Below are 26,150 nucleotides of genomic sequence, written 5' to 3'. Positions count from 1 at the left end.
GAGTTTTGTAATTGCATCAGAAGTGATTTCCCCATTTTCAATTGCCTTTCCCAGGGCCGTTAAGATCACTTCACGAACGTCACCTTTTGGACATATTATGTGCGTCAAAAGAAGCGACCTAGAAATGCTTGTCCTATGAGAAGGTAGATAAGATGGATTCGCAGTAGATGGCCTTGTATGGGGGCATCAGAGTTTAATTTTCTCTCCGATGAGCACAACACCCCCGCTTCCCCTGGTAGAAATTGGACTTTACTCCATCCGTTAATGACCATAAAAGCGGGCTTTTCAGTTAGAGGCGGTATTATACTCTTCTTTAGCTCTGTTATGCAAACTTCACTGTATGTTTTTTTCCCTTGTGGACTTTGAACTGGTGTTACCACAGGAACTGTAATTAGTGAAATTTTGGAACTTGGTTCACTTCGCAGAGGATATGAAGTGCAACTTCTTCCATTTACTGGAAAGTAAGCACTTAGATTCAATTTCATTGCTTTCAACGACATGTCACACGGACCAACTTTGGTTTGTTTAGCTTTGGAACACGATTTGAGTGATTGTGTAGCACTCAGTCAATCTGGTAGCATTTTCGCTGTTCGTAAATCCTTTTTAGAAGTGATTAAATCATTTGTAGGTGGATATGTAGCAAGAGGGATTTTCGCTGGAAGTAGCACATCCTGGCTCTCTTTAGAGAGCTGTTCAACATCAATGGGGTCGTCCTCAATAGTTGTAACTTCGGTTTCAATATCAGGTACAATGGAAATATTAATGTGAGCATCACTCACTAATTTATTTTCCAATTGCCCTGTTTTTTTATTCTGAAGTGCCTCTTTTCGTCTTTCAGCATAGCGTTTTACAGCGCGCAAATTATTTTTTTTGCTACGTCTAGAGAGAAACACATTATTTGCTTCAGGTTCGCAGGGGGTCTGTTCCTCATTATTTAGTTTTTCCATGGCTTTTAATGATATTGAAGGACTATCCGGAGGATCAACATTACCTTGGTTAGTCGGATTGGTTGCGTGGAAGGTAGCTTTTAACTCATCTATGTCTATTTTAAAATTTTCCAACTCCACAGTAATAACACACTCACAAGAATTCAGTTTTGTGGGAGGAGGTGCTGGTGTGGGTGAGGCTCAAAGTGGCATAATTGCATCCTCATCCCTGGGTTGAAGAATGTATTGTGATGCCTTAGCATCACTGGGTCGTTTGTTGATATGCATCTGATTTTTTTCAAGTTCTTGTTTATTCATCATCATTATTTCCCATCCTATTATAAAGCCTTCAATACGATCCATTTTAGTACACATCTGTCTCATCGTGGATTTTATTTCACATAGTTCTAAGTGAGACAGATCGTGTCCCTTGTCTAAGAGATCGAGTATTTTGAATATGACTGGAAATGTGTGTGGAGATCTCCCCTCTGTACTGTTCTGTTTGTTTGAGTGCGTAGAGTCTTCGTAAAAAGGATGGGTCTTCTGAGGATGAATAGACTCTGGGGAGAGCTTGACATCTAATGGGAATGATTCCTTATTTATGGCATTTTCATCATTTGTATGTATAGACTCAGCTGGAGTCTTGAATAATTGCTTACTAGGGTGTTGTCTCCGTTCTGGAGAACGTGAGAATAATGGTGTAAACATACCAACTGATTTTCTCGCTTTTAAATCCAGTATTGCCATTTTACTCGTGCTCTCTTTAAAAGAATCTTGAATTAGGGGGGTTTCTTCACACTCAATTTGGACAGTAGTGTTTACAGCAGTCACTGTATGAATTAGGGCAAGATGGGTGGAAGATGGGTGGAAGATGGGTGGAAGGTGGGTGGAAGGTAGGGATCGGTAAGTCTGACAAACGGGGACCAGGTGCAGCAGGCTCCACATAGCAAGATTTTCCTGCACATACCATTGAGTGAATAGTCGTGCTTGTGATTGGTGGAGCCACGACATCCATCTTTCGACTGCGCAACCCAGTCGCCATACAGTTGTAAATTCACACTTGTTAGCTTAGTACCACACGAGAATTATATAGAGTGGTTTGATTCACCTCCGGTACTTATACTCAACAAAAGATTACCACGACACAACGAAACGATAAGCAACGCTAAACAAACAGGCAAAGAAACACCAAATGCTTACTTTCGGTATGAAACAGCCCACTTTTTGAAGTTTGACTTAGTGTCGTAGTTATGACCGAAAATAGGGCAATCTGAAAGTCATTAAAGTGCCAAGAAGTGTGATGATGAAAAAAGGAATAGAAAAGAGCCGCTCCCTCAGCGAGCCTGCGAACAGCAAATAGCGCTACTTAGAGCGTGTACGTAATGCGTGCGCGCAAATGCACGCAGTGCAGTGATTATGAGGACTGCCGGGTAGAAGGGGACGGGGCCACCTAAACAGGTATAAGAAAATACAGTGTATCAGTAATATATAGCTGAAGATAAATATTGATAGATGGTAACTTTACTAAATATACTTGTTTAGATATGAAGTGTACCATGGAAGTCCAAGAGGTGCAAATGATAGTCCAATAAGGTCCAGTAGAGGTATTCTCTGCGTCTTGCAGGTATGCAGGGCAGAGCGTAGTTCCAGCAAACAGCGCTACTTAGAGCGCGCACTTAATGCAAATGCACGTGGCACGGTGATTGTGAGGACTTCTGGGTAAAATGGGCAGGGCCACCATGGAAGTCCAAGGAGTGCAAATGATAGTCCAATAAGGTCCAGTAGAGGTATTCTCAGTGTCTTGCAGGTATGCAGGGGAGAGCGTAGTTCCAGTTTCAACTTTATTTGTCTGCTTTTTTGTTCTCATTAGGTTTTATGGAGCAGTGGTGAAGTATCCAGCCTGCAAGCCTGGCAACCGTGGTTCGAGTCCCATGAAATCGGCTTAAATTCAGAAAAAACAGCCAATGTTTTTCATTTTACACACGGTCTCTAAAATAAACAGGGGACGGGGGAGACGGGGCACTGTCTGCCCTCTGACAAAAGTGGGTGTACCCTCGAATTGAGCCATGCTTACAGTACATACAGACATTGATACATTGCACAACCATTTAATGGTTCATACAATCATGTCCAGCCTTTTCTGTGTTTCCAGCATGGTGTGTGGTTAGATGCTCCAAGGCTTATGAACAGATGACTCTGGCTCTCAGGGTTTCAACAATTAAGCTAATGTATCTCTTTATGTAAACCACACAAACCCGTTACTGCTCCTGCTTTGGCTAGATGAGCTTAGGGTTGCCTGCTTGCCTCAGGTTATGTCTCTAGCAAAACACAAGAGGTGATGTCTGGAAGGTTTAGAATGAATCTTAACCTCCGACATTGTTCTGGGCAGCCCACCAAACCATCGTTCTACACCTCCCAAGCCATTACAGAACGGGAAAGACAATATGCAAATCATGCTTGGTCCCACCCCAAAAGGAGCTTTCCAGACCAAACTGCTAGGTCGCATCCCTTCTGCACAAGACCACAAGCATCCCCAGACATGGTTTGGCCTTGCTGGGCCTCAGCAGCGAGGAGTAGTTTGAATCTCTAGGCCCAGCAGGCACGGGTCCCACGTCTGGGCATACCTGTCCCACTTGCGGACACTATAGCAAAACACAAGAGCTGATGGCTGGAAGGTTTAGAGTTAATCTTAACCTTTGGCATTGCTCTGGGCAACCCTTGAGACCATTGTTCTTAGCCTGCCATGCCATTACAGAAGAGGAAAGAATATATGAAAATCAGGCTTGGTCTGTTGCTTTCCTTGTGAAAATTCAAGAAAAGAGGCCTTGAGTTCAAAAGGATCAGGAAAATATAGAGGCTGGTTCAAAATGGCCGTGCACTATGGAATGTACTAGATCACTTTGGGACTTGAAGTTCCAATTGGGCATGATGTTCATATTCCAAAAACATTTAATTTCTCCGTGCAGCGGGGGAAATAAAGAAATCAGAAAACTGCATAATACTCGCCCCCGTGGCTTTAATAATATCTCTGCTTTCTGTCATATTACTAGCAAAATCATAATTTCTACTGTTCCACTGCACTAGCTTTGATGATAGCTGAGAGATGCATACTCCGGCATGGACAGGTACATTGAGGTGGTCTACTGCAATGTGCTTTCACGATCTGTTACTGTGCACGCATCTTCACAAAGCAGAAGCCGACAGGCATATCTGTGCTATTAGGAATGTATCTGCTGCAGGGGACTGAGACCTCTCGGTCCACTCTCTGACACGGTCTGGACGATGGTGTTTGGTGCTGATGTCTGCGTCCACATGGCTCCAGCGTTTCATTGTTTTCTGATAACTACACTAATTGGGGGAAGTAACTATTACCATCCATGCATTCATTCAAAACTGAACGTACTCATTATATATTGTTTAATGCTTGTTCCTAAAGACGTTTTATGCAAGATGCAAAGATGGATATCCATGTGTCGTCTCCCAAATGTTCACAATGTTTGAAGGATCTGTTAATTATGTGTTGCAATTGATAATTAAATTAAGCATCGAAACAGCAACACAGCCAATTCCAGATGTTAGTGTGCCACGTCTCATTTTTAGTTTTGGCTGTCAGGTGTTGCTATAGCGCCATCTTTAACCCAAAACTATTACATGAGTACAGCTAGGGAGAAATGGCACATGAGAAGGGACACAAAGCTTTTAGGTGTTGCTTGGTTAATGACCCACTCATTGACGGAGATGGCCCAGGCCATGCAAAATTTCATGGCTATTCCCACACAGTTCCTGTTCCTCACAGCCCAAAACACAACCTCCATGGATTTTTTTTAGCTACCTTTATCAAGCTTCACCACCAAACTTTGTACTCAAAGTGCCTGCCAGTGTTTTCTCCAAGCACTCATCGTAGAGTTAATGACTGAATAGGAGCCATAAACGCACTACTGGGGTAATATAAATGTCAGAATCAGGTCTTCCATCAGCCACTTAATTTATAAGCACTGTGCGTGTCCTCCACAGAACTACTGTTAAAAGCAAAGCCAATACCACTCTAGAAGCCCTACACGACTCAAACTATCCTTCATTTACTCCCCTTGACTGACTGGCAGAGGTGGAGGTGTCGGCCACCTACTCTCTTCCAGCTGCAATGCCTCACAAATCTCCAATGCCACGTCCTCTCCGACCTCTTTTGAATTCACCATCTCTACTATTGCTCTGCCTCACTCGGTTCATATCATCTCTATCTATCGCCCTCCTGTTCCCACTGGGACATTCTTTGATGTTGTTGGGCAATTCCTTGATTCTCTTTCCACTAAACATCACCTCATTCTATCTGGTGAATTCAACCTTCCTTCTCCAAGCACTTCTCAGAAATCTGAACATCAGTCTTTTCCTAGTGACTATGCTCTCCACTCTATCCATAAACTACCTACTTATCTAGACATGCAGTCACTCTTTGGATCTCTTATTTACCTCCACCTTTCTTTCAGCCACTAATACTACTGTCACACCATCCATATCTGATCACTCAATTGTTTGCACCACCACCTCCTTTCCACCCTCTGACCTTTCCTTACCATTTGCTTGACATATTGCTAAAAGGAAATGTAAACCTTCTGCCATTCCCACCTTTCTCTCTGATCTACAATTCTCACTCTTCTTCACACCTGATGCCTCTTCCACCAACACTGCCTTCTCCAGCTTCCAATCCCTACTATATGACTCATTCTCCTCTGACTTCCCGCTGCTTACTTTCACCCCCAAGTCTCAGCATCCTCAGCCATGGGTTACCCCATTCATATGCTCTCTCTTCACAGACATGCATTGGCTGCTGCACAAATGTAGGCGTACCCACTCGCATGAGGACCTGCAATTCTACCTCTGTGCCCTGCACTCTCTCAAATCAACTCTTGATAGAGCGAAAAAGGACTTCTACATAACCCTCATTGACTCTCACTTCAACCATCCTCGCCTGCTAGAGGGCACCATAAACTCGCTCCTCCTAAATCCATGACTATCAACTCCAGTCTCGCAGCCAATGACCTAGCTGAATACTTTGCTGCACACATTTCCAAATTTAGAGACTCTCGTCTGACCTTCCTCACGCTCCCTCCTCCTACATTTTACACTCTGCCTACTCTACCATCATCCTCTGCTTCTATCTCCCACTTTAGTCACACTAATCATCAAGTGCTATCTGCTGATGCCCCTCTTGTGCCCCATCAGACGCTCTTGCTCCTTAGCTTGTCAAGCCTATTGCCCCTTTAGTGACCTTTCACCTATCTGAACTCTTCAGCCTGTCCTTCGACTCTGCTTGTGGAACGCTCACCTGGTATCTACGGGGATGTCCCTCAGCCTGTTTTGACCTCTTACGACCTCGAACCCTTCCCTGGAGTCTACTCGACTGGAGACTGGGCCTGAAACACAGGATTGGTAGAGTTTAACTCCCTAGTCTCTCTGTGTGCTTGAACCCCTTCTTCCCCGGGGTCCAACCCTTCTCTTTGATCCACAGCTTGGAAAGAGTGCTCTCCGTCCTGCTTTCAGCTTTCAGCGCAGGGTTGCGTTGATTGATGTGGGCTCGTCGCTACCTAGTTACTTCACTGGCAAGAGTCCGACAGGTAAGTATAATGAGTCTTTTGAACAGTTCTCTAACTTCGTTCCTTTCCTTCCTTAGATGATGGCCGGCATCCGGGGATGGCGACGTGCTGAAGGTGAGTGAGAGCGCGATGCGCGATGCGACCCTTTCGTATTTGTACTGAACTGAGTTCTTTTTCTGTGTCTTTTAGGTGCCGCAACGTTTTCAGCATGGATGCCGGTTATGAAGAAGAAATGCGGTGAGTAAGCGCGGTATGCGGCGCCTCTAGATGTTTCCACGCCAACCTGGAGTGTCTTTTCCCTCTTGCAGATGGATGAGAAGTTCCGGAGACAGAGTCCCCCAGAGCGGCTGGGATTCAGGTAAGCTTTTGAAGCTTGTACAGTCTTTAAAAAATAAGCGAAGATTTGCTGAATGCTTACTAATGCCTTTTTTCTGTTCTTTTCCCTTTTCCTTAGGAAGCGGCGTGCCGGGATGGGAATGACACCGCCGAAGATGCCAGCAGAACAGAAGGAGCGATGAATGATGGGCAGAAGCGCCGCAAAGTAAGGCTGTTCCTAACGGTGTTCTTGTTCTTGCAGGAGCTGAGCGCAGAAGAAAGATGCAGGCCTACTGGAGACCGATCGGAACACAGTGAGTGTCACGCTGCAGGTGCAGAAAACACAAAGCATGTTTCTCACCCTGGGTGTGGATTAAATAGTCTCTGGGCATCCCAGGTGTCTCTGGGCTGAACCACACCCAAAAGACTAAACTGCACATGCAGTTCTGGGAACTGAAATATGTGGGGGCATCCATCTTGTCCCCACCAATGCACTACAAGTCCAATCCCCAGTGTTATCCTATGGGGGTGAGTGAGTCTGGTGCCACAAGCGCCAAGTCTGACTCTAATTGGGACTTTGGAGGGATGGAGAGGCCCTTGATGGCCATCTAGGTGATCGTGGCCTGGCTCCAGCCTCACATCTTGGAGGGCTGGGGACATGAGGGGCAGGAATCATGACAGTACTGCCCCCCCCCCCAAGGCCCCTCTCAAGGTGGCTCTTCTGCCTGGTCCTAGTTTGTTTGGATGGTTTTGATGACATCGTCTAAGCAAGCGAGGTGCATGGATGTACTCACAAGGCTCCCATGTCCTGTCTTGTGGACCATACTGTAACGCTCACCTGATTCCCGCAGAGGCGCCGGTCTTGACTGGGTGAATGCCGTATCTTCAAAGGTGATGTGTAACACACGGTTGGCTCTTTGGGCTGGACCTCTGTGCACTGTATGTCTGACTCGAAGAGTAAGATGTCTGCAGATAGAAAATATGGGATTAATGAACTGGGGTTATTGGGTGCCGCTCTCCTCTTCCCTTTCTCTTCTCCTGTAGAACCCCAAAGGTTAATGCTCTCACCTTAGGTAAGTGAACGCCGAGCTCTCCATCTGCCTCGGGGCAGGGTGCCGTAACCAGTTTCTTCACTGGATAAGGGTGCAGGCCTCTTGACCTCAGAGGACTGCTGTCCGTAGTTAACTGCACGAACGGTAAGTTCTGGGCACTTCAAATGTCTTAAAAGTCTTTTGTAATGATATCTCTTGTTTTGCAGGGTTCCGGCGATGGCGGATGGCGGGCTGATGAGAGTTGAGGATCGAACCCGCGTGAGGAATAGAAGCGCCTGGAAGCACGTAAGTAAGCGCTTGTAGCCTGCTTCACGATGCGCACTAACTGTCCCTTTTATCTTGCAGGTACAAGTTCGGAGCTTTAGAGAAGCTGAAGGGTGCTGGAATACCCACTGGATTCGGCGTGGGAAGGAGTAATGGCACGTGAGTAATAAAGTTGCCCAATGTCTTTAAACGCACCTTCTTTTGTCTTTCAGATGCGGGATGCAGCGCCGAAGGCCTCCGGAGCGTGCGAAGAGCTGGTAAGCTTTTGTCTTTCAGATGCCGGAATGCAGTGCGAAGACCTCCGGAGCATGCGAAGAGTAGGTAAGCCTTTGTCTTTCAGATGCCGGAATGCAGCGCGAGGCGTTGGTGACAGCCGATGGACCAGGTAAGAGATGCGCTGCCACTGAAGACCGTAGTGCTAACCTGTTCTTTCTTTGTCTTTACAGGTGCTGCTGAAGACTGGATTCCAGGATGGTAAGCCTTTGTTCCCTTAGGCCCAGGATCAGAAGCAGAAGACACGATGAGCGTTCTGCTGCAGAGAATGCAGAATAACGCAAAGCAAGATTCATCCATCGGGTGTGGTTTAAATAGCCTCCTGTAGTGCTTAGGTGTCTCCTTCCACAGCCACGCCTAGGTAAGAAAAGAGTTCCTGCTTTCCAGAAGAGTTCCAGTGTTCTGAACCTAGGGAGTGGCTCCTGCCCCACCCAACAGGAAAAGTAGTCCCAAACAGAAGAGGATCAGGGGTTCAACTGGCAGGTAAGTAAGCAGCATGGTCTGCTGCAGGTAAGTCCACCCAAGCATTATGAGCCTGGCGCTTCCAGCGCTGGGACTGGGCATCTTTATGAGCCTGGTGCCACTGGCGCCAGGACAGGGTCCAAAAGGTCCCAATTGGGACTGGCTGGCACTCGGAACCGGGGTTATGGGTCTGCTTCCAAGGGAGTCGGGCAAGTCCTGATCTTTTGGAAGCAGAGATCATGACACATACCCCTTCCAGTCTACTAAGTAGTATAATTTGGATCTGATGTACTTTGAATCCAGGATGTCCTTGACTTCGAATTCTGGCTCCCCGGCGACTACTACTGGCTGCGGTGGCATTGCTATCCGGGTCCCAGGTTGTACAGGTTTAAGGAGAGACATGTGGAACACAGGATGAATCTGCATGTTTGACGGCAAAGCTAGTCTGACCGCCACAGGATTTATCACAGAGGTGATGGTGAATGGACCCAGGTATCTTGGACGGAAAGTTTGGGTTCCTTTAATGGACACGTGTTTAGACGCCAGCCAGACTTTGTCTCCCACTTGGTAGCTGGGGGCCTTTGCTCAGTGTTGATCAGCAAACTTCTTTTGGCGATTCTTAGCTTGAAGTAGGTGTTCAGCTGCCCTTTTAAAGGTTTGAGAAATGGTTGTGTGCAAGGTTTTGACTGCTGGCATTTCCAGGGTTGTAGGAACATCCAACTCAGAAGTACGTGGGTGCCTGCCATACATGGTATAAAAGGGTGTCTGCCCAGTGCTGGTGTGTAGGGAATTATTATAAGCATATTCAGCTATCTATAATAGGTCGAACCAGCTTCCTTCAGCTTGGTGTATCATGCAACGCAGATACTGCTCGAGCGTCTGATTTGTCCTCTCAGTTTGACCCTCCGTTTGGGGATGGTGAGTGGTGGATAGCCGGATGTCGATCTGGGCCATAGAGCAGCATTTTCTCCAGAAGTTAGATACAAATTGAGTACCTCGGTCTGAGACCAAAACTGAAGGAAACCCATGGAGCCATATGATGCCTTCAAGAAATACCTTTGCCAGAGTGGAAGCATTTGGGAGACCCTTAAGAGGAATGAAATGTACCATTTTTGAAAATAGGTCCACGACCACAAAAATAGTGTTAAACCCTTGACTGGGTGGTAAGTCAGTAATATAATCGAGGGACAACGTGTGCCAGGGTGCTGGTGGGATTTCCAGTGGTTGTAATAGCCCAGCCGGTTTCTGCTTGGATGACTTGTATTGAGCACACACTCCACAAGATAGGATGAATTGGATAATGTCTTTACGCCACGTGGGCCACCAATACTTTCGTTTTACCTTGGCTAGGGTTTTAGCGATTGCAGGGTGGCCCTCGATCAAGGAATCATGATAACCGGACATGACTTGTTCTCGTAGTTCTTGGTTTGGTAAGAATAAACGATTCCTGAAGTAGGGCAACTGATATTTTATCATGTAATGTTCACCTTGTGCACTCCAAACTTGTAATTGCTCCTGACTCATCAGGATTTGGATTTCTTCATGTAATTCTTTCTGAGTTATGGTTGCTGTGATTCCTAGGAGCTTGTCACTCTGGATGATTGCTATTGAGTCAGGGGACTGATACCCTTGCTCTTCCACCCCCATACGGGAAAGGGCATCGGCCTTCACGTTTTTCACCCCTGGTCGAAATGTAATCACATAGTCATATTCAGCAAAAGAAAGAGACCAACGTAGTTGTCGTGAGGATTGGGCCATTGCCGTTTTTAGATACTGGAGGTTCCGGTGGTCAGTTATTACAGTGATTGTGTGTCTGGCGCCCAAGAGGTAGTGCCGCCATGCCTTAAAGGCTGACTTAATGGCCAGGAGTTCTTTGTCTGTGATAGCGTAATTGAGTTCAGGGGGTGTGAATTTACACGACCAGAAGGCAACAGGGTTTAACTGACCTGTTTCGGGGTCCTTTTGTGAGAGGACGGCTCCCATAGCCATGCTTGAGGCATCCGTTTCCACCAGGTATGGGAGATCAGGGCGAGGGTGGCATAAGATTGGGGCAGATGTGAATCTTGCTTTGAGTTCCTGGAAAGCTTCCTCAGCTTCTGTTGGCCACTGGAACTTTTTGTTGCTTTTCCTTAGCAATGACCTGATGGGATGCACGATTTGCGAAAAATCCTGGGATGAACCGGCGGTAGACATTTGCAAAACCCAGCATACTTTGAACCCCCTTGAATGAATTTGGGGATGGCCAGTTCAGGATAGCATCTACCTTGTGTACATCGATTCGGATTCCATTCGGGCTGAGAATAAAGCCCAGGAATTCCACCTCGGAGATGTGGAATGAGCACTTTGAGCTTGGCGTAGAGCTGGTGTTGACGGAGTTTCTCCAATATGGATCGGACGTGTTTAACGTGGTCCTGCTTTGATGCAGAATATACTAGAATATCGTCGATGTACACTAGAGCACAGACATCAATCAATTCCCGTAGGGCATCGTTCATGAAGTAATGAAATGCTGCAGGCGCGTTGCAAAGGCCAAAGGGCATTACTTGATACTCGTACAAGCCGTATTTGGTGCGAAAAGCAGTTTTCCATTCGTCCCCCTGTTTTACGCGAATAAGGTGATATGCCCCCCTCAGGTCTAGTTTTGTGTAGATTTGGGCATCTTTGACTTGATCAAGCAATTCAGGGATCAGTGGCGGGGGTAGCGGTTTTGTACAGTAATCTGGTTCAATGCGCTATAGTCGATGCACGTTCTCAAGTCCCCCTCCATTTTCGGTCCGAAGAATCGAGGACTGGCTGCTGGAGACTTCGAGGGACGGATTAACCCGTTGGCCAGGTATTGGTCAAGATAGGCCTTCAGGTGCTGGTTTTCTGGTTCTGTGAGTGCGTAAACTCACTCACAAGGGATTTGTGCGCCGGGTATCAGGTCGATTTGGCAATCGTATGGTCTATGCGGTGGCAGGGTATTAGCCTGTTCTTTCTGAAAGACATCTGGAAAGTCCTGGTATTCACTTGGTAGGGTACCGATTGCCACAGTCGCAAGCGTGGAGGTTCTGGTGTCTATTGGTTGTTTCTCTTGGCGATAACATGTGTGGGCGCAAGTCTCAAGAAAGGCCAATTCTTTTGCTCGCCAATCAATTCAAGGAGTGTGAGCTACCAACCATGGCATTCCCAAAATCAACCGGAACTGTGGTGCCTTAATGAGGTTGAAAACGATAGATTCTTGGTGTCCATCCTGGCACAGAAGGGTTAAAGCTGCAGTGCATTGGGATACTGGACCAGAGGCTATTTCAGTGCCGTCGACAGTGGTAACAGTATCAGTGGTTGATTTAGGGCGTAACAGAAAGCCCCATCTTTGCCGCAAGATCCTGGTCGATGTAATTCCCAACGGCTCCACTGTCAATGTACGCTCTTACTGCGTGCATCCGAGATGGTTGTTGGTGATTGATCAAGACCACAGATAGTGCAAAATGGGAGGTCTGTAGTTCACTTTCTTCACTCGACAAGTGGACCCCTACACTTGCCAGGCTGGGGAGTTTTCTGCTTCCTTGATGGTATCTTCCTTGTCCATGGCCCCTACCATCCTCCTCAGTGGCTTCACAGGGCACTCTTTAAGGAAATGACCTGACCTTCCACAGTACAGACATAACTGCTGCTGTCTCCTTTTATCCCTTTCCGCTTTAGTCAAGGGGGATCTGACCCCCCCGATTTGCATTGGTTCTCCTGAACCTTCCGTTGTGCGGGCAATATTGTCCTTTGAACGCACATACATAGGGCGAGGGTCCGGTCTGGTTCGATCTGCTCTTCGGTCCTGCAACCTATGATCCAGTTGAACAACAAGGTCAATGAATTCTGAGCAGTCTTTCGGGGGTTCACTACTTGTGCGAGAACATCCTTGAGCTCCCCCCGCAAACCCTGATGAAATAAAGTGGTTCTCTTCTCCACTGGCCATTCTGCTTCAACTACGTGTCTATTGAACGTGGTTATGTATGTTCATAGGTCTTGATTCCCTTGGTGTAGGGACAGAAGTTCGTTGTCTAATGCCTGCCCATGAGTACAACAGGCGAACAGCTTTTCCATCTCCTGCTGAAAGCCCCTGAAGTCATGCAGCAAAGGATCGTCTTGGGCCACAAAGGGTACAGACCAGTCCGCGGCACTACCACTCAGGTAGGATAGCACAAAAGCGACCCGTGATTGGTCATTCAGAAAGACCCCTGGTCTACAAAGGAAGTGCAGGTGGCACTGGTTCATGAACATTGCAAACCTATTGAGATCCCCCGTAAATCGTTCGGGCGGGGCCAAGGGAACTACTGCCCCAGGAAGGTTTATCTGAAGGGATTTGCTGATGGTGCTGGCATCGAGGGCACGCTTCCCGGCAATGGTGCATGCCCTGCTTGTGACTGGAGAAGTTGCCGGCTTAAATCATCAGTGCGTTCTTTGGCTACTATCAGCTCTCTCCTCAGGGTGTTGGTTTCTTGACTGGCTGCATGTACTTCAGAACGTAGCTGCCCCAACATGTGGGCTAACTGGTCGGTTTCTGACGTTTCCATGACGCCCAGGTGGATTTTGATGTAAGTCTTTGTGTTCTGTAACGCTCACCTGGTATCCACCAGGACGTCACTCAGCCTGTTCTGACCTCTTACGACCTCGAACCCTTCCCTGGAGTCTACTCGACTGGAGACTGGGCCTGAAACACAGGATTGGTAGAGTTTAACTCCCTATTGTCTCTGTGTGCTTGAACCCCTTCTTCCACGGGGTCCTACACTTCCCTTTGATCCACAGCTCACCTTGTTTTCTTGGAAAGTGTGCTCTCCATCCTGCTTTCAGCGCAGGGGTGCGTTGATTGATGCGGGCTCGTCGCTGCCTAGTTACTTCACTGGCAAGAGTCCGGCAGGTAAGTATAATGAGTCTTTTGAACAGTTCTCTAACTTCATTCGTTTCCTTCCTTAGATGATGGCCGGCGTCCAGGGATGGCGACGTGCTGCTGAGAGGAGTAGCGCTGAAGGTGAGTGAGAGCGTGATGCGCAATGTGACCCTTTCATATTATATTGAGTTCTTTTTTGTCTTTTAGGTGCCGCAACGTTTTTAGCGTGGATGCCGGTTATGAAGAAGAAATGCGGTGAGTAAGCGCGGTATGCGGCACCTCTAGATGTTTCCACGGTAACCTGGAGTGTCTTTTTCCTCTTGCAGATGGATGAGAAGTTCCGGAGACAGAGTTCCCCCAGAGCGGCTGGGATTCAGATAAGCGTTTGAAGCTCATACAGTCTTTAAAAAAAAGCGAAGATTTGCTGAATGCTAACTAATGCTTTTTTTCTGTTCTTTTCCCTTTTCCTTAGGAAGCAGCGTGCCGGGATGGGAATGACACCCCCGAAGATGCCTGCAGAACAGAAGGAGCGATGAATGATGGGCAGAAGTGCCTCAAGGTAAGGCTGTTCCTAACGGTGTTCTTGTTCTTGCAGGAGCTGAGTGCAGAAGAAAGATGCAGGCCTACTGGAGACCAATCCGAACACGGTGAGTGTCACGCTGCAGGTGCAGAAAACACAAAGCATTTCTCAGCCTGGGCGTGGCTTAAATAGTCTCTGGGTATCCCAGATGTCTCTGGGCTGAACCACGCCCAAAGGACCAGACTGCACATGCAGTTCTGGGAACCAAAATATGTGGGGGCATCCATCTTGTCCCCATCAATGCACTACAAGTCCAATCCCCAATGTTATCCTATGGGAGTGAGTGAGTCTGGTGCCACAAGCGCCAAGTCTGACTCCAAGTGGGTGTTTGGAGGGATGGAGCGGTCCTTGAGGGCCATGTAGGTGATCGTGGCCTGGCTCCCGCCTGGCATCTTGAAGGGCTGGGGACATGAAGGGAAGGAATCATGAAAGCTTGCTTTCCCTCTGTTTTCAAAACAGCCATCAGCATCCCTCTCCTAAAAAAGCAAGGGGCATACCTGAAGCTACCGGATAACCTTTGCCCTGTGTCTCTCCTTCAGCAAAACTCTAAAGTGCTCGAAAGGGTTGTGCTCAACCGTCTTACCAATTTCTTAGACATCCACATCCTTCAAGACCACCTACAAGTGGTATTGCATCCTTTTTCCGACACCCGTTTTTCCGACTGGTGTTTTGCCACGGGAATGTTGCTGAAAATTCCCATCTAAACTTTGGAGGGGTGGGGGTAAATAAAGGGTTGGGGCAGAAGGTTAATAAAACAAAGAATTAAATTAAGGGGGGGTTGGGAGGTAACCTTATCCAAAAATAAAAAAGTTTCGATGAGATTATTCGGCAAAACTCCCATGACAAAACACCCATCAGAAAAAAGGGGGTCGGTGAAATGACATGGAACCCTACAAGCAGGTTTACACTCCTGTCATTCAATGGAAGCTGCTCTTAGGAATGTGTCCAACTTCATTGCCTCTGCTAAGCAAACCACCTTATCCTCTATCCTAATTCTCCTTGACCGGTCTGCTGCCTTTGACACTGTCGATTACTTTGATCTCCTTAATACTCTCTTCTTGGGATTCGTGATCAAGCCCTTGTCTGGATTGAATCCTACCTTGCACCTCACCAAATCTCTGTCTCCTGGAGCAGAGGTGACAGATACGTGATACGTTGGATGCCGGTAATGGAGAAGCCTTCCCGAACGCCTCTGAGAACAGACTGACGGCCACGACTCGGGCGAATAAGTGGAATGTTATTTCACTTACCATCGAAACACAAACAATCCAGATAACAGCTCAACCCCATCAGTGGCACATCCCACAGGAATTCGGTGCCTGGAAGTAAAGAATACAGAGGCGAGAAAGCTGGGACCGCGGGGTGTCCAACTGATGTGGCGGTTATTACCCAAGAAGGCTGTCTTATTTGTTGAAGACGTACCTATTCCCCTGTGGCCAGGATTAGTTATTATAGCTACCATGGGTCACGGATAAACATTTTCATCACAACAAACGAGAAACAAAGAATACCTACATGTCGATGTTTTTTTGTCTCCCCTGAAGAAGTTCTAATAATGATGTCAATAGCTGTTGTAGAATGAAACATTTTGGGCAAGGAGGTTGTCATTTGTTAAGGCAACTCTGACGAATAAGTTATTAAATTACCTAGAACCTTGAGTACAAGGATTCGCCTAACTAAGATACGAGGGTCGACAGTGAGCAACTCGGATGTTTGAGGGCTTTCTTTAGTGTTATATTCAACAAGTGTATGGAATTTTGTGGTTTGAGGTTTGTGTATGAATGAGATATTGAATGCAATGTGCGTGTAGTGGAAGAAAGCACTTTATGCACTTTTGTGTGTTTTATTGAATTGAAATATGAATTGTAGTCAAATTGTGTGCCTACCAAATGTGTCTTAAAAATGTTTTTTACAGATGATTTAAAACATATTTTAACATAATACCTTGTCTTAATAAAGTAATTTTTGTATTACATATTAAATTTGTGTGAGTAGCTAAGTGTTTTTTCCTAATGTTTAAGAGTGATAGAACCCTGGTGGTGTGAGTCATCCATTTCCCTAAGGTACAGCACAGCATAAAGGTAACGAGGTTCCCAGGTTAAGTAGCTTTCGCAAGTTGTTAGGGGGGGGCGAACCTTGAGGCAGATAAAATATTTCCTTCTATCTTCTGTTTGTATATTCTCCTGGAGCAACAACACCTCTCAACTCACTTCTCTAACTGCAGGTGTTACACACAGCTCTGTCTTGGGTCCACTCCTCTTTACACTCTACATCTCTGCTCTTGGGCCACTAATCTCCTCCTTTGGGTTCTCTAACCAACTCTTCACGGACGACACCCGAATCTTCTTCTCTTTTCCTGAACTCTCCTATGATCTCTCTATCAACATTTCAAGCTGTCTCTCTGCCATTAAATATTGGGTGTCTTTGCGCTCTCTGTTGTTGAACTCCACCAAAACAGAGGTGTCTTCTTTCCTGCCAAAAGATCTCTTTCATCTCTTCCTCTACCTATCCAGTTCCCACCTGACACTGTCACCTACTCTTCTTCAGCTAGAAACCTTAGCATCATCTACGACCCTTTTCACACCTTCTCTACTTTCATCTCCAAAACTGGAACAGCAGCTCGACTCAACCTCCGAAATATTAGGGAAATCCGGCACCTCCTTCCTTTCAACACCACTAAGCATCTCTTAACCACATTTGTCTCCTCTAAACTGGACTGCTGTGCCAGTATCCTCTTTGGTCTCCCCAACTATGCTTTCTGTCCTCTCAACAAGATCATTAACTTTGTTAGCAGGACTCTCTTTGTACGACCTGTCGTCACACCTACTTCCTCTAACCGTCGCCAGGCCGGATGGCTGATGATGCAAAACAGGGCCAGATTTAAATTTCTTCTCCTGGGTCACAAATCTATCCATAGTAAGGCACCACTGTATGTATCCTCCTCTAACCAACTGTACAAGCCTTCTCGTAATCTCTGCTCTGCCTCCTTGACTACCTTTGTGGCTCCTCACCCTCCATGTGCTTCCTCTGGCTTCTGCTCCTTCTCTCTTCTTGCTCCACTTGCATGAAATATTGTTCCACCGGACATCCAAGAAACAGTCCACACAGATGTGTTCAAAACCACACTAAAAGACTACCTCCTCGCCTCTGAGATACCCTCCCTCTGATCTGCCTGCTAGCTAAAAAAGTTCCCACGCCTCTAACCTGCCTCTGGCCCTCACTTCCTCTGCCCTTACTCTAGCACTTCACTCATCATGGTCACATCTCGAGCACACCTGGTCGTACCACCTACCTGCACTTAGAAATGTCCAATGTTCATTGTCCTTAATCTATGTATGTCCACTTATGTATTGTCCCCAGTGACTGTCCCATTTACTCCCCTCCACAACCAGGTCGGAATGTCTCTCAAACTTGCCCCATTTTAAGAAGCTCACTGCTTCCCATCAAATCTGATTCCTTATCTATTGTACGTTCTTTTGTGATCAAAAGAGCATTGTTCCTCCTGCATATAAATATACATTGAATCAGGAAACTTTCCAGATGATAAACCATCTCATATGCATTGGGCACAAACTTTCTACCCACCACCTTGCACCCAATGTAATGTCATGTAAAGTGGTCTTGTATAGCGTCCTTCTGCCAGATGACTAAAAATCCTTCCCTCCCTCCAACAACAGGACTGTGCTACTGTATAAAATGTCATGCCCGGTGCGGGCAACCTCCCGCTGTAAAGTAATCAGCTGCTCTTGAGCTAAATCCATGGTATACGGAATAAAATCAAATATAATAAAAGATTTGGCAGCTTCGTTGTGCATGTCTATAGAAGAAGAGATGAGGGGTTGGGGTGTTGGTGTGATGGAGGGGGAGGCAGGTGTGAAGATTGAAGTTTTGATGGCTGCAGGCTGCAAGTACCCAAGTCCCGAATGACAGTAGGGCTCGATGTGGTATGTGGTGGTGACTCTTGGGTATGTGTTTTATCCGGATGGGAGAACCCAGGATCTTTAGATGATGCAGCCGGGACACCATGTTAGATGCTCGCGTGAGTATGTGATATAGCTAAATATGTGAGTGTGGGCCTTGTTCTGAAGTTAGTGTGATATTGATAGGCATAAAGCTGCTGTATGCGCGGTGGTGTCTCATGGCGCTGCCGCCAGCAATACGACAAAAGGCTAGGAGAGGTGTGGTATTTCCAGAGATGGAAGTGTAGTATAAATCATTTGTATGCCATAGCACAAGTTCTTTTAATTTTTATGGAGCTTACCTTTAGTTCAGCGGCTCAAGAACGCGTCCTGGACGCCTTTTATTTCTCCTGAGCCAAATATAGAATTGGCCAAAGATAGAATCAGCCCAGGCCGGACGTTGAAGCACTGCCAGTTTCCCAGGTCTCAGCGATAGTTAAAATGAGCCACACAGAGCGCCCATTTAAAGATTTGCTTACATCCATGCCATGCAAAACAATAAACTTGCTTTAAGTCACTAATGAAATGATTTCAACATCGTGACTAAGAACGTGCTGGAAGTTTGTGGCGAAGAATCTGCATATCTAGCTTTATTATTACTCAACTTCTTTTATTAGCCGTCTTAAATCGCTGAAAGTACTGTGGCGATAACCAGATTTTTCAGGTTGGCATTATCTTGCATTCTGGGATAGTTTTTTGCAATTCAAGATGTGAAAATTAAAGCCACAATGATATTTCTGTGGCTTAACATGTTGCTATGAGGATTTACATGCGGTCATGTGGCTTTATTATGCTATTTGTGTTTTTTTGTAAGTAAACTCTGCATGACGTTATTACTGTAGATCTTGAAATCCAACTATTTGAGGTTGTGATCCTGGTCACCCAACCTACCCCACGCCACCCTCATTCCCCCCACATCCCTGCTCGACACCCTCCCGGCTATCTGTCCGACCATCCCACTCCCTCCTTTTGGATGCGGCCAGAGTACCACTAGTTCCTTGTTCCATTTCCACCCCTGGGTATAACTAACTGTAATATGACTTCAGGGGAAACGTTTTGCATTTGACATGTGCTAAACCTTTTTCTTGGGTAAACATGCCCGTGACTGTGTAACATCTTTGAGAAATGTCTACCCCTGTGAGCGGTTTTCCCATAAAATCTCTTTTGAACAGCAAAGATCGCCAATAAAAGCACAATTCGGCCTTGGCTAGCCTTGCCCATTGCTCTTCTCGACCGTCACAGCCGAGCCAAGAGGACTACTGGTCACAGGGGGTGGGGTTTACAGTTTCAGTCCTTGGACTAGCTATCCCCTAGGACACTCCATTGGCAGGGAGTCACACTTGCTTGTGCCAGCTCAGGGATTCTCCCGGGGAAGAATACCAGACTTTGAACTCGCATACCGGATGCTCTAACAGAGGGTGACCCTGTGACCCAGTGGCATCTTTCAAGTCCTGGGCATTGGTTTCAAAAAGTTGAGTTTCAAGGGCCATCACGAACGCCTTCGTGACCGTCCATAGTGGACTTTAAATTGTGATGCAGAGCAGTAATGTTGACATATCCAGGCAAGACTGTTCAATAGAAAATGAGACGGCATATATCAGCAAACATGTTAATCATGTCCGATCATTACGAATGAAAATGAAGTGAGTTAACTGGATGGGAGAAGATACCCAGGGCGATAGCCCCGTGGCCACTCAATATCCCAGTCCTTACTCCCTGCAGACTGCCCTGTGAATATCCCAACCCCAGCACATAAGTGTGGATGTCGCCCACCTACCTAACCCTACGTGTTTCACATCCATCCCATGCCTCCGTCTACCTCACACGTATCCATTCCATGCAGACATCTCACTCCTTTCCTTCTATATCACAATCGCTTTCTCTAGATATGTTTATGTATTTCCCTGCCATTCTTGCTCTGTGCATCTCACTTGCTCTCTATCCCCGTATAGCTCCTACTCAGCTTTCACCCAAGTATGTCTTTCTCAATGTCTTGCCTGCTGTACCACACACGAACCCCTTGCCTGTGTATATATTTTTTTCATTCAGTTGTGTTTCATTTAACAAATTAGACTTTGCACACTAGGGGCTTCACGTACAGAAACACTTTTGAATGGCAAAACCCCATTGAAAAAGGCTTTGTAAATCAGGCCCTAAAAAAGCGAAAGAATGAGTTCAGCATATACAATGAATAAACAGCATATACACATCAATACAATTCATATTCGCAACTGGAAAGACAGATTGACCAATTAAAATTGGTCTTTCCCAGCAGCGATGCTCTAATCACCACCTGCACCGCTGCCATTAAAATAGAAAAGGGACTAGGTCCCTTTTTGGATGATGTGGCCATTTTGAAATATGTTTCTTATGGCCACTGTCATCCAAAAAGGGACCTAGTCTCTCCATGTTAGTGGCAGCAGGCATTTTTTTATCTCTGACTGGAGATGGGGTCACAATGTGCAGTCGGGCAAAAAAAACAAGAAAACTATCCGCACCCCGGTAAATCCTGGGGTGCGAATAGGTATCACACCCTGGCTTAGGGGGGTGGCAGACATGGGCTTTAACGGCCCGCAGCCTGAGCTCAGGCCCGAGCGAACTCCATATCCGCCCCCGTGCCGGCGCGTAAAAGCTATAATCCCAAAAACTTCAAAATCGCAAAAGGTCAAACTAATCACTAGTACTCATTTAGCCTCAAAAGAATACAATTCCATACTGTATAGTCTGTTTGCTGATGGCAAAGATTTTCCCGAAATACAAAATCTCCAAAAATGATCAGATAAAACATTCTCAATATTATTGACGTATCTGCCAAGAGTGTTTATGTACTGAGAGAGACAAACAAGACATTAGGGAAGAAGATGGCAAGACCGGGACGAACAGCAGCACCTGCAGGTTCTTTTTCTTTGGGCATTCCTCTTCTCGCGCCCAAAAGCACACGGGCAGGGAGTTGGTCATTACTAATCTGTGTAATTTGTCCCTCGGACAGCGAATCGAATAATCAAATGGTTATCGTAAGGCTACTTAAGTGGCATTTATAGCCTTATAGACCGAGGGAGGGATCATTGTCGCAGGAAAATGACCAGCCACAAAGTTGCACAGGGCCATACGTTTTGGAAGGGTCCTTATGAAAAACGATAATTCCCCCTTCCCCGAGGTCTATGCATCTATTAGCACATAGTGGTAGTAACAATACATGCTTTGAATAGTCGGTAAAGTAAATAGAGAAAATGAGTTAGTAAATCAATATCTTTTTATATTGTAGTATTTAAATAACAAGGTTGTCTTCATCAGTTATGTTTTAATTGCAAACTTGGTTAAACCAGAGGTGGTTTAGCATGCATTAGGTACCATGTAAAAATAAATGGCTTCTCTGTAAGAAAGTGAAAGCATTTTCCAGAGTTGCAGCTTTCTCTTTGGTCTGTTAACCCCTTACCTCCTTAACTGCCAGGCTATTATGCAAGCGAATGCAAAAAGGACAAGCATACTCGTCCTTGGCACTTTATATAGTCTTGCAAAAAAAAGGTAATCCCAGAGAAGAGGTGTCTTGTTGAAAGCAATTTAGGTTGCACTGTTGTTTCCCTGTTTGCTTTTGAAGACAGAGAGCCTCATCACGAGTTTGGCGGTAACCTTTAAATCCGGCGGTCGCGCTATTACCGCCGGATTTAAGGGTCCGCCAAATCAAGGCTTCAGCAGATTTCTCCCCAGCTCTGAGCTGTGGGGAAATCTGCTGAAAATTTGCGCTATTACCGCCAGCGGGAAATCGGCCGGCGGTAAGAGCATGAAAATTCCCCATTGAGCCCAATGGGGAATGGGGCATTCCCGAATGGGCTCACTGCCATACCCGTGATCCGGCGCTAATAGCGCCGGGGGGTTTGGCAGTAGGGCTAATACCGCCGGCAGTAATACCACTCTGGCGGTAATACCACCGGCGTTAACGCCCAACTCATGATGAGGCCCAGAATGTTCACAATGCAGTACATGCCAGTAGTCATTGACTGCACTCTGAACATTCTGATTGGATGAAAGGAGGCCAATAACAACCTCCATGTGCTAATTCCACATAATGATCCTCATTACGAGTCCGGCGGTAACCCTGCCGGTGCTATCAGCGATTTGCTGCCAGGCTTGTAAAGTTTTACCAGCGTGCCTGACTTCCTTCACTTATTGCACGAACTATACCGGCGTGGTGGACTTTCCGGCTCCTTCCAGTGACACTCCACCTGTGTACTGGTAACACTTTCTATAAATGTAAGTCCCGGAAGAACGTTCGCTATTACACAACAGGACCTACGTGAAAACAGTGCATACATGACACGATTATATGTGAAAATAGATGTGGGGGGAGACTCCTGCAGCCTCCCACTTTAATTAAAACGCCAACCCAAACCCCATCTATACTTTCGCATAAAAACATTGTAAAAAATGCAATGTTTTCTATCTGGTGGTAATGGTGCGCGTTGTTTTCTGGTGATACGGTTACACAAGTCCATACATGTTGCTGTAATTCATTATTATAAATTGAAGTGTTCAGATATTTAGATTTCGCGACAGTAAATATACTATTCTTACCATTTAATGGCCCTGATTTCCTTTTATTGCTGGAGGTCATAATCTTGGACTGTTCATAATTCACTTCAGGTGCTTTAGCGAATGCAAATGGAAGGAGCGAGGTAAGTGAGGGGTTAAAGCCTATCTTAGTCTGGTCCAAAATCACAATATCATCAGTGTTCCCCCATCCAATACACCTTCCTCTTACCTGAGTACATTTCACATTCGTTTCCATATTAATATCTGTCATCATGATTTCCTTGTGTGTAAGAACCACCACCTCTCCCCTTGCGACCCCCTGTCTGTCGTTCTCACCCCCTCAGCCCCAGTATAGACTCCTCTACATCCCTCCACCGGTCTGTACGTGCCTGACTCCACCCCCCCTGGTTTATTGAGGGCCATTTTAAGCACTTTTGGGGCCCTTGGCACGGACATCTTTGGGGCCCGCCTCCACCAAACCAAAGGAATGAAGCGATCAAGAATACAAGTGCCCCCATCTGTCACGCTCACAACCTATAGGTTGATATGCTGTGTCGCAGCATAGTAAGCATGTTTACTACCTTTAAGTCCCCTTACCCTCTTCATTCTTGCTCTAATCAGAATGATAAACAAGTAGCATTTGAAGACCAACATTAGCAGTCTACAAAGGGGTTACTGTTCTAGTACATAAAGGATACTTTTTATCAATAACATCCAGGAAGGTAGATGTAGTATTAATGCAGGACCGTATGTAAAAGGTACATGTAACCCATAATAGACAGAGAACTCACATTAGCAGCCTCACAGAACACAAAAGTGCTCATGCATGGATAGAGACCAACAATTGGAAGGAAGGAGAACGCTTCACATACCATGGCATGGATAGTGGAGGCAGATCAGAATCTACCAGAAAGATGTCTTTATCCAGACAGACTGAGATTAGAAGTGGGATATGGCTTTCAAATAGTGTTGCCATTAGATATCAAAGAAACAAATGCCTGTGGTGTGCAGTATATCAATATGCTCACTATTAACACAGTGAAACTATGAATACGGCTTTTGTGAAGATCATACTATGAGAAGGAAATCACTCGGAAGGGCTGACAATTTTGAAAGGTTTAGGGACTGGCAATATTGAGAGGTTAGGCAATACAAGATTAAAAAAGATGGCCAGGAACACACATTGGTTAATTGGTGAACGGGTGAAGCTGGGATTTGTGCATTTGAACACTTTCCTTTACAGTTCTTACCATGAACAAAAACAATCTCATTTTATTTTTTTTAAAAGGACTTGGAAAGTACACAAATCACATTACCAAACATGACAATTTTTAAACAAAATGTTATAGAAGGGTTTTATGCAAAAGGGGAATGATTCTAGCTTCATTCTCTTTATCATCAAGGGAAGTATATAAGAACCAGCATACCAATCAATGTGATTTAACAAATTTAATCTGGGTTTGTCTTTTATATTTTAAAACTTTAAAAACTTCCAAAACAATGGCTTGTGACATTTTCATTTATAAACGTGCATAAAAACCTTTGACTTTTACCAAAAAGCAAACCGTTTTTGTGTCAAACAAGGAGACTTTAAAATATGCTTGCCCGAGGCCTGCAACATATGGTGTCTATCAACCCTTGCACCCAAATGGCCTACATAAGAAGAAAGATTTACCTCTTGGACTAACAGTTTATGCCATAATTGGAGGCAATTACCTAGGTTTTACAACACCCCATCTGAACAAACCAATTTCTAGACCTTCACCATACGGATGATATGTTAGTTTTTGTACAGGTACATTGCTGATAATAGCAGGTGTTGTTCTGCAAAACCAAGTACATATGCAGGCAGGTTTATAAACTTCAGACATAGGAAAGGCTCAACCAGCCTTGCTGGAATGGGATATTCTAATTTTGCATATGAACACATATCTCTGCAATGGGTGCTTCACACACTGAGCTAACTTCTGAACCATTGTGACACTCAATTTATCAATATGCATTTCACCATTGCCTATTGCACATGATCAACATAATTCCCACAGGAAGGAAAGAATGCTGCAGAGTTGTCCATAAAGAACACATAAGGAACACACAAACTATGCATACCACAGTGAACATGATGAATTGATCCAGGCAGAATGCACTTGCCAAAACAGAAAGGCAAAGGGTTTGGAGCCTCAGCAGCACCCCATAAAATATCCTGATGTGTGCTAATTAAGACTGGTGAACAATTGAATCTTACTTCTTCAGATCAGCTTGCCTTGTGGGCCCCGGGCAAATTCCCCTTTTGCCCTCCCATAAAAACGTCTCTTTTATTGCACCTCTGCATTACCCTACCTCTTCCCTCCTGCCTCGGTGAGTTCATCTCCCCACTCGCACCTTGTACTTACCACTTTATCTCTCGCCCCGCAGGGTACATCCCCTTCTCCCCCTGTACAGCCCTCCCTCTTACCCCTGTATATACGCAAAGTGAAGACTTTGTCCCCCTGACTTGCACACTTCACTCTGTTTTCGTCACACTCCCTGGTGTGTACATTTCCTCATTCTCCCATGTATGCCACACTCCCTTTTCTCCTGTACATGCGGCCTATCTCTTCTCACGGTAGTGTGTGCACCTGTCTCTCCCTCCCGTGTGTAGACCACTCGTGTTTACCCCTTTGTATATCACGTGATCTCCCGCTCCCAGGCGTGTACGCCCGTCCGTTCCCCCACTGGCCAACCTCTGCATCCGTCACCTCGCCTCTTGCTCAGTGTACACAGCCCTACTCGCTGGCATTCCCACAGCCTACTCTGCATTACATCCTAACCCCCCGTTTCCCCAGATCCTCTCCCACCTTGTGTAAGTCCTGGGCCAGGGCCTCATTGATGGCCTGCCTGTTCTCGTCCAGGAGTCTCTTCAGTGCCTGGAGCTGGGACAGGCGAAATTCCAGGGACCTGGTCTTCCCAGAGTTGAAACCGGTCCTCAAGCGGCCCAGGAGCTCCTCCTGAGAGCTGGACATCCTGTGGAGAACAGCAGGGGATCAAACACGGCACAGGTGCCATTGCGGAATACGTTCAAGAATAAAAACAAATATATTAATGGTAAATTTACCTGAATTGACTATTCACAATTGACCTTTTGACACAATTGACCGAATTACAGTGGTCCTAATGGATCTTCTGCACAATTGACCGCCTGGTTATTATTATATATATAGTGGGTTGGTTTGGGTTTATAATAATATAAGGGGATTGGGGGGGTGCGAGGGAGTTTGGATTGGGCCCCCACTCCCCGAATATACATCCTAATTGACCTTTTAATTTCGGTCAATTGTGCAGAAGGTCAATTGTAATA

The 26,150-nt window shown here is 45.9% G+C and overlaps 1 protein-coding gene across 1 annotated transcript in view; it reads right to left on the bottom strand.

The window, feature by feature from the left end:
* LOC138513823 (aldehyde dehydrogenase family 3 member B1-like) overlaps window positions 1-25,815 on the bottom strand; it is a 219,190-nt gene extending 193,375 nt beyond the window's left edge. Inside the window, exon 1 of the mRNA XM_069628932.1 lies at window positions 25,651-25,815. Coding sequence (XP_069485033.1) covers window positions 25,651-25,815 — 165 coding nt within the window. The remainder of the gene's footprint in view (window positions 1-25,650) is intronic.
* Between the last annotated feature and the right edge of the window lie 335 nt (window positions 25,816-26,150).

This window comes from Ambystoma mexicanum, chromosome 12 (genome assembly GCF_040938575.1).
Source record: "Ambystoma mexicanum isolate Mex_15411 chromosome 12, UKY_AmexF1_1, whole genome shotgun sequence".
In the NCBI taxonomy this organism is placed as follows: Eukaryota; Metazoa; Chordata; class Amphibia; order Caudata; family Ambystomatidae; genus Ambystoma; species Ambystoma mexicanum.
This window is presented reverse-complemented; position numbering and strand designations above follow the sequence as displayed.